Source organism: Anguilla rostrata, chromosome 15 (assembly GCF_018555375.3).
Source record: "Anguilla rostrata isolate EN2019 chromosome 15, ASM1855537v3, whole genome shotgun sequence".
Taxonomy (NCBI): domain Eukaryota; kingdom Metazoa; phylum Chordata; class Actinopteri; order Anguilliformes; family Anguillidae; genus Anguilla; species Anguilla rostrata.
The window spans coordinates 29648975-29661987 of NC_057947.1; the positions used below are offsets into that span (position 1 = coordinate 29648975).

Sequence of the window (13013 nt, forward strand, 5' to 3'; positions counted from 1 at the left end):
AATACCCATAAACCCCTTACCACTCCCGGAAGACAGCTCTCCACTTCAGGATTGGGTCCGTCGCTGAAGTGGTTTCCATGGTTTCCGGGGGAACCAGTGGAGGAGTCCGAGGAGCTATCGGGGCTTGAAGGCATGTTGGAACTGACCTGGGTGAGCTTAGCTGTGATTAGCTGTGAAAGGGGGAGAAAGACCTTTACACACAAGCAGCGGCTACACTGTCCTCAAATTAAATAAACACGCTCTTTGTTGCTGATGGTCAAAAGCGGTCAAGAGATATAGAGAGAGCAAGCTACCAGTGAAAGAAGAGCAAGGCTCCATAAATCCAATAACGTCACCGGGTGATTTCAATGGCTCTGTGATGTGAAACGTTCAGTATTTTTCAGTATGGTCTTTTGATGGGTGCCCGCCAGTTAGAAAGTCAAAAGCAGTCTAAACTGTTCAAGACTATTCCATCACCAACGCTATTCGGGATAACTGGCTATCAGATCATAATAGATTTCCCCCCATACAACAGGCCTGGGCAAAGACAAAAGCTTACGGTTTTGTCTTTCAGATTGAGTTGCCCGATCAACTTCCGGTCGTCGGCCGGGTCGACGATTTCCCCCCCGATGAAGAGCTCGATCTTGGTGTGCGCGCTGTTGGCCTTTATCCTGGTCAGGATGCAGCGGCGCACGGACCCGATCGTGTCGTTGGTGTGGGACCAGATGTCCAGGTCGTCCACCTGGCGGCCTTGGTTCGGGAAGCGCACGATGAGGGTGATGTGCTTGCCTCGAAACGCTCTGTGGAAAACCCCAAGCAAAGGGTCCAAATGAGGTGCGAGAGCATCACACGGAAAGTACCCAATTCTCCGGAAATGAAGGGTGTGTTATAAATAGACCGCGCTCCGCTGGTACCTTGACATGGGCAGGATGGTCCTCTCCTCGTGGTAGTCACTGTCACACTCGTTGATGTACTCCCTCAGGACAGTCAGCACCCTCACCATGCGGATGGCCTCTTGTCTCGCACAGTTAATGCTATCTTTGTCCCCGTCCAACACGCACAGGGTGTCATAGGAGGCTTTCAACCGGTCAAAGCAAGACTGGATGAAATCCTCATGAATCTCTACCTGCAAACGAAGCAAAATCAGTACAGTAACACGGAAACAATGGATTTGTTCCAGGAAAAGAACGTTCATATCAAGGTTTTTCTTTTTGTCGTTCTTAGTTTTTAAGAACCATGTTTAGTGCTAAGGTATGATGCTTGGCGTAGTGTAGAAGACAAATGTAAATCAAGGGCGGAAAAACAAAAACAATGTTCCCGCAGGGAGGGAAGGAGGCTTACCTGATTGACTTGCAGTTTTGGTCCGAGGTTTGTGTAAATCTCTTTCAGCAAATCTATGGCTCGGCTGGCAATGTCATCACTCCCTTGAATCACAACCTGTTCGGAGGCAGACATGATAAAATCAGGAATCAGTGATAGCTGTCGCAGCTCAACATGAAATGCATCCGATATCAAGTACGAATGCAACTTATTACTGAAGGCTGGCCAGCAGCAACAAGACAGGTGATATATACCTTTATACAAAACAATATTAGAATTTGTAGCATACCCAAAATTGGCATTAAACATTCTGAAATAAATCAGGTGAGATTTCAATCAAGTCATATCCAGGGAAAACTTTTACATCACAAGGTTCCCTTTGGACAAATTGGCCATTAAACTGGTAACTGTAGCTACAAAGATTTCTCTTATCCCACAAAAAGAGACAAATGAACAAATTGGGTAGGGATGCAGAGATAGCTGCTTAACAAACAAATAAAAAGGGAAAGGCACTTTCACCATCTGATCTGTCACAGAAAGACGAGTGATACAATTCAAAAAAGACACCATGAGACACCTGCAATTGCCTGCTTCAATAATAAAGATTAAAGAATGTGTCCGCCTCCTACCAAAATGGGAACTTGAATTTCATCCTACGCACACATAAATTTCAATTCTGTGAGACTGCTGCTAAATTTCTATTGCTAAAAATGATTGAAATCAAACCTATACATGCACATAAAAAAACTTCAGAGCTCATCTCAGACATTCACCAAGACTCATCTTCAGTCACCTCAAAAAATGGCACCCCCCCACCCACACCCACACACCCCTACCACCGGGTACCAGGGGTGAGCCTAATCCTTCATTCAAAGAGAAACAAAGCTGTGTACACTGAGCTGAGCAGAGATACCAAAGGTGACTCATTAATGGAGGTGGCTAATGTCTGCTAGCCAGAGGCTTTCACAGCCAATGCAGGCTTCTCCTCACACAGTGCAGCAGAATGGCACAATTAAAGTCATGATGACCGCTGGTTAAAAGAAGCGCTGCTTCCCTTCTCTTTCCGCAACAGGCCTTTGCCACCCCTGTCTGGTAATTGCTCACATCGCTTCGCCCTCTTAAAATGGAGCCTCATATTTCGTATCCGGAAGCTTCTAATTTTCCTTCTTCTTACGTAATGGACTAACGCACTGAAGGCTTAAGGAATATGTAGGTCAGAAGAAGTGGGCCACACAGTAGCCCCTATTCTAAGCCCATTAGTTACAGTTCCTTATAAAACAAACATCATTCAAATGCAAGACAAATATAAACGCGCGGATGAAATTACTTCTCTCTTCAAGGAAATGAAGAGATTAATGCATCACACACCGACAAAGACGTTGGTTTGAAACCACTAACATAACCGGATTAACCAAACGGAGAGACCTCGTCATCTTGGCCATCATGGGGAAAAAAGGAGCAAGAACATTGTAAGTATTAATATAAATCATGAAGACCTTCCTTCAAACTTGCACATTTGCAAAATCACTAAAAAATCTATAAGAATAAGAACTTCTAGCACCCTTTCTGACAGAACATAAGCCTACCTCTGTCTCCATATGAGGAAAGTAAAACATATAAATGCTGTTTGTGTGAATTCATCGGTAGAACTCAGGGGAGGGAAAGCAGTTAGAAACCGCACACAATCCATAGAATATGAATAAATAGTGAGAGGAGGAATTTAGAGCAAGTCACCGAGACATGGGAAGTGACGTCTTACCCTCCAGAGGTAATCGAGCCCAATCAGCTCCAGGTCATCCATCATGTAAGCCCTCCGTTTGGCCACCAGCTTCCCTTCCCTGCAGTTGACGGCTTTGAAGAAGCGCTCGAAGCACTTCATCCCGTTTTCGGTGAGAAGCGAGGGGTCCAGCTGCAGCACGTTGTTCTCGAAGAAGTCCTTGTTGATGTCGGGGTCCAGGTCGGGCTCGTCGCCCATCAGCTTGGAGTACCACTTGAAGCAGGCCTCCCGGTCGCACAGGAACACGGCGTTCTCCGCCAGGCACTTCCAGATCTGCTTGGCCTGGGGCGCGCACAGCCACAGCTGGCCGTCCTTCAGCAGAAACCTGCGGCACCGAACCGGGACAGGGCGCTCAGGACGGACGGACGGATGGACGGACGGACGGACAGACAAGCGTGCAACACACCGCCACGTTAAGAAATGCCGAGGCCCCTCCCCCGCTCCGGAACAAACCGAAAGAGACACCACCGATAAACTGAAAGGTTGTTTAATTGAACACCCCCGTTACTTCACCGAAAGGAAGAACCGCTCTCACCTCAGGAAGTTGAGTCTCTCCTGGACTTCCTGCACGTGGCTGTAGCGGCTGCCGTCCCGCACCGTCTGCGGGTCGAACTCCAAGTGCTCGGCTAAAGGGAGGAGCGAGCAGCACAGAGTAAACCTACAGCTCTTTGCCGCGCAGCTGTAAAGGACAAGTCCACATGACAGCTAGTTCACACAAGAGATCATTCTTATTGGACCAGCTCATTAGGGCCCTGTGGCAAACGCATCTGACCTGTAATTCAGCCCACCAGCAACAAGATGCTGATTCAGGACCCCTTGCAAACGCATTTGAAGAGTAATCATTAAGGGCCATCCTACTGCACTGCCCAAATCATCTCAATTAGTCATTTAGTAATTACTGAAGGTGCAGTCATTGCACACAGATTCACAGGGTGGTATGCATGACCACTTGAGGTCTGAGCATATCTTTTCATTTAATTCATCAGGACACACTACGATGTGTAATTATAATTAAAATGTATGTTCACCAGAAACAGAACCCAGTTAGTTCTCTTGTAAAACTTTGTCATTTTACCCATCATTAAGAGGAAAGAAACAATCTAATAGAAATACCCACCGACACAGGCATTAATAAAAGACACCCAGGAGAATACTGCTGAGCAGGCGCATTCTGAGGTACGCAACTGTTGTAATAAGAAAGCCCTCTCTGTGGTGTCCCATCTGATCTGTCTCATACAGTCAGCGAGTTGGTTTATTGGGCTGCGCAAAAAATTATTATGATTGTTCCCTCTAGCTGGTCCATCTAATTAGCCTCTGCCAATCACTTACTCTTATCAGATTAGCCAATTACCGTGTTGTGCATTCAAATAGAGACACGCAGCGTTTTCCCACTGAATTACAGGCTGTGAAACCCCGGTACTGAAACAGAGGACCCTGATGATAACACACAGACGCTAATCGGGCTCGGGGGAGGAGACCCAACCTTTGGCGAACTGCCTCATGGTCTCCATGTACGCGGACAGGTTCTCGGCCACCAGGGTGACCAGCGCGTGGTTGTGCTGCAGCTGGTTTATCAGGTCGTGGCGGTAGAAGACGTGCGGGCTGCGTTGCGTCTGACTGTGAGGGAACGGTGAGAACGTCACGGACCCTCCAAACCCGTCCAATCCCGACATTTTACCACAACAGCAGAGGCAAAAGGCCGGGCTCCGTGTACAGCACAACTGAGGTATCTAGGCAGCTCAGCTGCCCAGAGAAACACACTGAAGCACTTATGCAAAATTCCCTGAGAGAATTAAAGAGACATCACGTTTAAGAGTAATTCTGCAAGATTACTAAAATTTAAACAGTATTAACCCAAAATTGAACTTTCAAATTTGTTCACTAAATTCTTTCCTATGTTAATGTTCACTCTGGAAAAACAACAAGTACTTATACTTTACTATATTCGCTACATTATTAATTTTATTTAATCTAGCTGTTGACAATCAGAACTAAAATATTTTACAGGGAAAATCTTCAAGTAGTGAATTTAACAGCAGAAGCCATTCCTACTTGTGCAGCAGCTAATGGGGTAAAATGGGAACAATCTCTCCAGGGAGACATTATAGATCCCCTCTCCCTCAGCCTCAAAAGGTACTGGCACACACAGTATGTTCAAATGTACTGCCTCTGGCATAGAATTCTTTTATTCACACATATTTGAACAAATAATTAAGTGATAAACAGCCCTCTGAAACTCCCTTAAATATCATTTCAAATATTAAAAAAAAAAAAATGAATGGATATAATAAATGCAAGTCTATTTCAGGTATCCTTGAGGAACTGCACATTCGCAGATAAGAGTTTCACAACCAATTAATTCTGAATAATTAGAGCTGCATTCAGATTAACCTGCTATTAATGAGCTGTTTGCAGTTGCCTTTCATATATTTTTCATATTTTGCAAAGGGTTCTCGTTCCCCATCCGCCCCACCCCCCCTCGCCCCAAATCCCCCCCACCACTACCACTCCCACAACCGTTTCCCTTACCGAAACGCTTAGCACATTTACCTTAGGTTCTGAGGCGCCTCCCCAAACAGGCTGCAGATCTCCCGAATCTGCTTCAGTGCAGGGATCACCCATTTGTCGTTGGTTCGCAGCTCCTCAATAAAACGGTCTATCCACTGGATTTTCTGCGTGTCGCGGTCCTGCAAGGACGTCTATTGCTGTTAATTAGGTCTGAAGCATAGCGGAGCTCTCGCAAGCCAATCTCAAACACATCTGTCCTTTGCAAGCTTACCTACTTTAACGTTGTTATGTATGAAGATCTGACTTCAGCACAAGAGTAGTATGAAATATGGGGCCGTAAAAGCAGCCATAAATGTTTTCCTCAAGCGTGCGATGGAAAAATCCACGTCATGTTAAACTCGCTTCACAGATTCAATCTCTGGACTTCAAATTCCATCATCCTCTCTGCCAAACACTGCACTGTCCTTAGCCAACTCTGGCACTGACGTGAGGTTATACCTGGGAACAGCTGTAGTCCAGGATCTTGATGTGAGCACTGAGGGCCTGGTCCATGATGTCCACAGGCACGTCGTCGCTGTGGGCCAGGTTCCACAGCAGGTTCAGAACCTTGTGGGCCATCACCCCGTCCTTGTCGTCCTCGGCCAAGCGGCGAATCAGCTCCAACAGCTTCTCTCGCTGCTTTTTACTGGCGTTTGTCCAGCTCGCCTGGAAACGGAATGAAACAACACCGTTATAAATGTCATATCCATCAGTCCACTTAAGTGACACGTGAGTGACAAACAGGCTTAACGTGATTTCAGTGCATGACATCGGACAGCGCCTTCCAACCTCTCACCTTGAAGCAGTCAAAGAGATGGTCAAGCTGCTCAGGAGAAAAATCCCAGGCGAGCTTTGCCAGGAGGTCATGCACATTCTTCACAATGGCTTCGTGCTTGCCGGCCTGCAGGGACGAAAGGAAGAGCTCAAGTTTAACTGCTGACAGAGACGCCGTGTGATGCCGACAGCGCAACCGGGAGATGAAAGCCAGCCACAGCACCTGGGCTGCCCAGATGTTGTCCAGGTCTTGCAGGGTCAGGGCCTTCTCCTTGATGACGAAGCGCAGGATCTTCTCCAGCTTCTCCACGTACTGCGGCTGATGCAGGCTGTCCCTCAGCACGATGGACAGGATGTTGTTCTGCTGGATCCACTCCTGAGAGGGACGAACTCGGGGTTCAGAGGAACAGCACCAACCCACGCACACAAGCAGAAGCTTCTCAAACCAACCAACAGCCAATACTCTGCAATAAAGACTATTTACAAACAGTATTTTAAACATTTACCAAGTGAATTTAAATCTAGCTAATTTAAATACTTTTTTTATTAATTGTTAGATCATTTCCATTTTTAGAGTAACCTAGGAAAAACAAATGACCATCCATAAGCACTAATGGAAAAATCATACAAATGGGGAAAAAAAATCACACATTTAAACCGTTTCTCAGCCCCAGTCTATGTATACTCCACACTCATGCAAACTACATGGCAAACTACATGCAAGATTTTCCATAATAAAATGTCAGGAATTTGTTCTCTATTGTCTATTGTCAGTGATAAGGAAAATCTGTAGTGTGGGGGGAAAAAAGGAGAAGGTCCTCTCTAAATCCTCTTGCCCGCTCTCCATTAACCACTGCAAAATAAAAATGCATCCACACTTGCCCTTTGACTCTGAAAATAAACCACACAGACGCTTTCATCATGAGCGATGTCGAGAGCAGTGAACGTGAACGTTTTAAAATATGTTTTTCACCTGGGCTATTATGTTCCGTCTCATCAGGTATGATGAGAACGGCATGCTACCGCCATGAACATTAAATTTCTTATTACAGACAGCAACTTGCGAATAAAGAATGACCCCCATTATCCACCAATAGGTACAAACCCATTGCACAACATTTTTAACGCTGTGTAACCAATGAGGAACCCACTAGAGCACACAGAGGCAACAGTGGAGCTTACAGCCATGCGTTCAGCAGTCAGCCACTCCTCCTCCTCAGGGTTGCCATGCCGATGGGTGTAGTAGGAAACGCTTGAAATCACCTTGTTGACTTCATTTAGTGCATTCATTTTTCCATTAAATGAAGAAATTTGCAATAACCTGTTGGGGGGGAGAAACATTGCATATGTATACCAATTACAGAGGTACAGTACGGCGTGAAAAGTATTCGCTACATGCATGTAGGGAAACGGCGTCTTACCTAAGAATCATTTTTAACCTAAAAATTTCTAAGTTTTTTACTGTTTCTTCTTGGCCAGGTACCCGTGAAGCTAGGTTCTTCAGCGACTTGATTATCATCGACAGCGCGTCATTTTTGGCTTCGTTCTTGGCCTCTTTTTTCAATTCCTCATCCGTGAGGTTTTCTAGAAACTGGGGAACCATCTCGATGATGGGGAGGAAGTACTTCTTCACCGTGTGCAACGTTAGAAACTCGTAACACTGCCCGAACGGCCTGGAGAAACGAACAAAGCGTATCGATGAGCAGGACGCAAAGCAGCGCGCAGTCACATGATATTTTCAGACCGGGAAGCGCCGGCGCGCTCCCGCCGAAGGCGATGGCGACTTACTTGATGAGCGCCGCGATGATCTGGACGTTCAGCGCCTGGCCGCTCATGAAGCGATCGTGCAGAGTCTGAAACCCGTTTAATGTACCAAATTTGTTTATTAAATCCACCAGCCAGCCCTGTGACAGGAGAGAGAATGACAATCAATCAGTGTGGGTCGTTTTGCAATTATGTTACTTATTTTTGGTTCAATTCACAAATAACTGGCAGGAAAAAAAAAAAACAGTCTGCACATGAAAAACGGAGTATAATTTCAGGCTACGGTCAAGATAAGCAGGTCATCTTGACCACTGACTGGGCTTAACTTGGCCTGGTAGACAGCTCCCTTAGTCTCAAGTGCTCGGCCGGTGCTGACCCCCACCCACTCTACTTTCACCCGCCTTACATTTCTGCACTCTTTCTCTTTCATTTATGAAGCACGTCTGCTGATGCGATAGAAGTACATACTTTCACTTCCCACTATGGATTCCCAGGAAGGCCTTTGTTTGGCCCAGATCACCGCCAAGGAAACATGCACGATCCTTTCCATTGTTGGAGGCAAAATACTACTTCCAGAACCAATGTTATGCTGTACAATTTCAGAATACATAAAATACAGACACTACATAGAATACAAAGGAGGAGGGTCAACCAATATACATATATTTTGGTGGCCCTAAACAGAAATGTCTGGGATTAAACACTCAGGGTAAGAATTGTGTGTGCGTGGGGTCACTTTACAAAATTTCACTGGACATTGCCACTCGCACATTCAGTCATGATGAAGAACAAGGCATCAGTAAGCTTTCAACACTGAGGCAGCTGCGTTTCGATGTTACAATTAAAAACCAATATACACTACCATGGTGCCTATACTCCCAAACAGTCATACTGTCTCCACTTTCTATGACTCACCCCAGGTCATAGCACACTTTGCGCACTTCATACAAACCAGCTTCCAAGAAAAACAGCAAATTAAATTTCCACCCTCTTGAGCTTTAAGAGGCATAATGAAGGGCCAGCGTACCTTGGGAGAGCGAGGGTCGGGCGGGCGGGCGAAGAGCTCGTCCTCGGCCAGCTGCACCCCAGCGGGCACCGTCTCGGAGGGCCGGGTACCGTTGTAGATGTGGAACTTGCAGTGGGGGTTCATGGCCATGGCCAGCAGCTCGAGAAGAGGGAACCAGTCCTGAGAGAGCTTGGCCACACACAGTTCTACCAGACGGTGAGTGTTGTTTATGATGCATCTCTTTAGAGCGGGAGAGAAGGGGGGGGGGAGAGAAGGGGAGGAGTCAGACACATCTGAGCACCTTATTCAAGTGACGGTGCGAAGCTCAGTGCTTTCTGTCAGTACATTTCACATGTGGCTTACTGAGAACACATTTCCCTTAGAATTCCCCCAACTGGGTATTCAAATCAGGTAAAAAAACCTGTAACATTATGGCAATGGAAAGAACACCACTCCCGTCTATTCCACTGCTCAAAAACTCTCCTCATCTCAATTCTACTGCCTGAGCACAAAGATCATGAAAATTTATGAGCAGTCATTTGAGATGAGCGGTATATAGTGGAGTAAGGAGAATTCTAATGGTCAGTTCTTCTTTGAGAAGGATTCTAATAAAGTACTCACATGAATCTCAAACTTCCAGCCACTCACTGCCTCGTCGGTCAGGATTTTTGTAAATGAAATGGTCAAGCCATCCCGGAAAAATCTCTGGCATGCTTCACACTTGACATCAAGTCCTTATCAGGGAAAGAGAAACAAAAACTGTGAAAACCGACACTCAACACTGACTCACTCGCAAAGAGAAAGCAAAAGCTACTGCAACCAGAACACGTAAAAACAGACCAACTCAAGGGGCCAGAACCTGCACTACACTCAACAAGCAATAGCATGAGAAACAATAGTGTCAATAGTCCAACTTACAACCCCCAGAATATACCTTTAACCAATTTCATTATCAATTAAATACAACGTAAACACTCGTCAATGTTTCAAGTCTGTTTGAGCGGGTGGATAATGCAGTTTTCTGATGCTTTGATTGGGTGAATGACATCCGTATGGATAACCAATGAAACCACATCCTACACTGATGTACAACAAACAATTCTGGTTAAAACATGCTTCAAGATCTGTGCTTCTACAGGTCTTGCGTTCTATATTCTGAATGCATTCAGCTCAAATAATTGTATAAATTGTACAATACATCATCAAAAAAATAAAACGGTTGATGAGCAATAGTTACACAATGTTCCACTAATTACCATTGCTATTCAGTGTTCTCCCAGGTAGCTACCTGATACTGCAGCATCTGACGTACCAGGTAGCTACTTAACGTACATCAACAAAGACAATTGCACTGTGCGCAGAAAAAAAAAAAAGAAGATTGCTCATATAAAGCATGGCTGAAAAAATTTCCTTACCTTTTTTACTAAGATCTATAGCAGCTTCAAGAAGAACTTCTAATTCACCTTTTGGTAAAACTGGAACAACCCAGCGGGGTCTGAGGAAGAAAGAACATCCTGCTAAGCGCACAGAGACCAGCGCCTGATTGGTCAAGATTTCTAAAGAACATCCCACTAAGCGCACGGAGACCGGCGCCTGATTGGCCGAGGCCCTACGGGAGTACGGCACTGGCCGGAGCCGAGGGGAGCAGGCCTACCGGTTGATCATGTCATCCAGCTTGGCCAGGTCGGTGTGGGGGAAGGCAGGCTCCTCCTCCTCCAGCTGGGGAGGGTTGTCTCCCTGTCCCTGCTCGTCCGGCGGGCTCACCGGGGAGTTCTCATTCGACGAGTTGGGGGAGGACGTCTGGAAACACACACGTACGCACGCCCAGAGTTACCCTGGAGTTCCCCAAATAAACAACCGAGGATGGATGTCTCTTCAGAGTTCAGGACAAAAAAAAAAAGGAGAAGTCTCGATAGAGCTAATGGCTTCCTTTACTCCACACTGCCTACATCTGCTACTGGGGACAAAATTAGCTTTGTTGAGCCTTATGTAAAATTTATGAAGTCCATTCTGCTGTCAGGATATGTTATATTGGCATTACATTTTTTTAATGGCTTCTTTGATTTGATTTCAGCAATGATACTGTAACCGGTTCTACTGATGATACGACAAGCCATAAAATGCACAGAAGCAAATGAGTAACTATGTTTATGTTCTAATCTTTACTGAGGCCAACCGGCTTTACATTCTGCGATGGAGCAATACACAAAGCAGGTTTGTCTGATGTACACGTTTGCCTTCTCCTTACATGACCCGAGGAGGAAAGCATCGCTCGAACAGGATCGTTTTATCACGTCGCTAAACATTTCCTCAGTCGACAGACGTTCTATACAGAAACACAGCAACCCGCTTCTTTCCTTAATAGATCACTTGCTGTGTGTCATTATACCTTTGACACAACTCTAAATAGCCAATTAAACCCATTTCTACCAACTGAATTAAAAATGTTGTAAATTAATCAAGTCCACTTGCAATCTTCAACCTCTGGCAGATTTGAATAATTCTTTATTATACAGAGCAGAAAAACATCAGGCAAGCCATAAAATCTATTTTTACTGCAGAAAGAAAACAGACTAAAGCACTAATTATTTCACTGAAAAAAATAATAATTGGGCAATAAAGCCACTGCCTTCATCCCTCTTCATAATGCTACAGATTAATTAATGTATTTGCAAGAGAGGATTATGCAACTGTTTCCCCTCCATAGTTCAACAGCTTTTCCTACACGCAAATACACTCACACACAAAACCTGAAATGCAGGACGCACACAGCCAGCCATATTCTTACTTTATTAGTTCAAAATCACAATTTCCAGACGGATGGACAGACAGAGGAGCTGTCCATCATGCACAGAAATGTTGAATAAATCAATGACAAATCTGCAGGGAGGGGCTGGGGAAGCCCTCTGACATTTTCCAGATGTCCGCATAATCCAGAGGCAGCACCTCCTGGTGCTGGAGCAGCACAAAGGTGCCATGACTAGACTCAAGGCTCCTCCTGGGCCCACAGCCCACCCGCCCTCAGGCATCAGGGCCCGTGGGGAAGCGCGGGACGGAGTGCCAGTGTGAACGCGAGTGCCAGTGCGTTCCGCGCATTTGCGTGTGCGTCACACAGCGACCCACATTAAAAATCCCAAGCCTGTCATGCTGTTTTGGACGGGCACACGGTTCAGGCTCTGTGACTGAAGCCTGTAAGCATGATCGCCCTGACGCTCCGCTGCAGTCAGACCGCCAAGGCGCGGTGCCCACTCCAAACGCAGCACAGCATCAATCCAGGACCTAAAAACCAGAAAGCGTTCGCTCCAGAAATGGCATCGCTTGAGAACGTTAGACAAAACGCCAGCGTTGACAGTAAATGCATGCAGACTCCTCTTTACTGACGCACTGTTGGGGGCGATGAGGAGGCTATTGGGAAAGCCAATGACGAGCTGCTTTCCCAGAATAAACACAGGCGCAGACAGAAAGAGCAGAGATGTGTGGGAGTGGGTTTCCTGTAGCGCTGTAACTCTGGACAGCGGGCTCCGGGCTCCGTTAGCAGCTGTGCTCCACAGCGCTAGCTGTAGCGTACAGTGGAAGCGCGCAGCAGAACGTGGGGCTTACGGGGGTGTGTGAGCACGGCTCCTCCTGATCGGCTGACCTACATAGCCAGCCCGCTTCCCATCTCAAACAGACGGGGGCGCTGTGCGTCTCAAACAGACCGGCCCGCTTCCCATCTCAAACAGACCGGCCCGCTTCCCATCTCAAACAGACGGGGGCGCTGTGCGTCTCAAACAGACCGGCCCGCTTCCCATCTCAAACAGACGGGGGAGCTGTGCGTCTCAAACAGACCGGCCCGCTTCCCATCTC

General features: G+C 46.4%; 1 protein-coding gene across 5 annotated transcripts in view; it reads right to left on the reverse strand.

Annotated features, from left to right (window-relative positions):
- Window positions 1-13013, reverse strand: part of usp9 (ubiquitin specific peptidase 9) — a 49224-nt gene that overhangs the window by 19404 nt on the left and 16807 nt on the right. For 3 of the 5 annotated variants that reach the window (XM_064310780.1, XM_064310777.1, XM_064310776.1), the window contains exons 3-20: window positions 10822-10967; window positions 10583-10662; window positions 9789-9901; window positions 9189-9407; window positions 8186-8301; window positions 7819-8070; window positions 7580-7718; window positions 6621-6773; window positions 6420-6524; window positions 6083-6289; window positions 5627-5775; window positions 4560-4693; window positions 3612-3702; window positions 3059-3401; window positions 1321-1416; window positions 894-1105; window positions 539-779; window positions 21-170 (exon numbers count right to left, since the gene is read on the reverse strand). In XM_064310780.1, coding sequence (XP_064166850.1) covers window positions 21-170; window positions 539-779; window positions 894-1105; window positions 1321-1416; window positions 3059-3401; window positions 3612-3702; window positions 4560-4693; window positions 5627-5775; window positions 6083-6289; window positions 6420-6524; window positions 6621-6773; window positions 7580-7718; window positions 7819-8070; window positions 8186-8301; window positions 9189-9407; window positions 9789-9901; window positions 10583-10662; window positions 10822-10967 — 2946 coding nt within the window. The remainder of the gene's footprint in view (window positions 1-20; window positions 171-538; window positions 780-893; window positions 1106-1320; window positions 1417-3058; window positions 3402-3611; window positions 3703-4559; window positions 4694-5626; window positions 5776-6082; window positions 6290-6419; window positions 6525-6620; window positions 6774-7579; window positions 7719-7818; window positions 8071-8185; window positions 8302-9188; window positions 9408-9788; window positions 9902-10582; window positions 10663-10821; window positions 10968-13013) is intronic. The other 2 variants (XM_064310781.1, XM_064310779.1) reach the window with 1 other exon arrangement.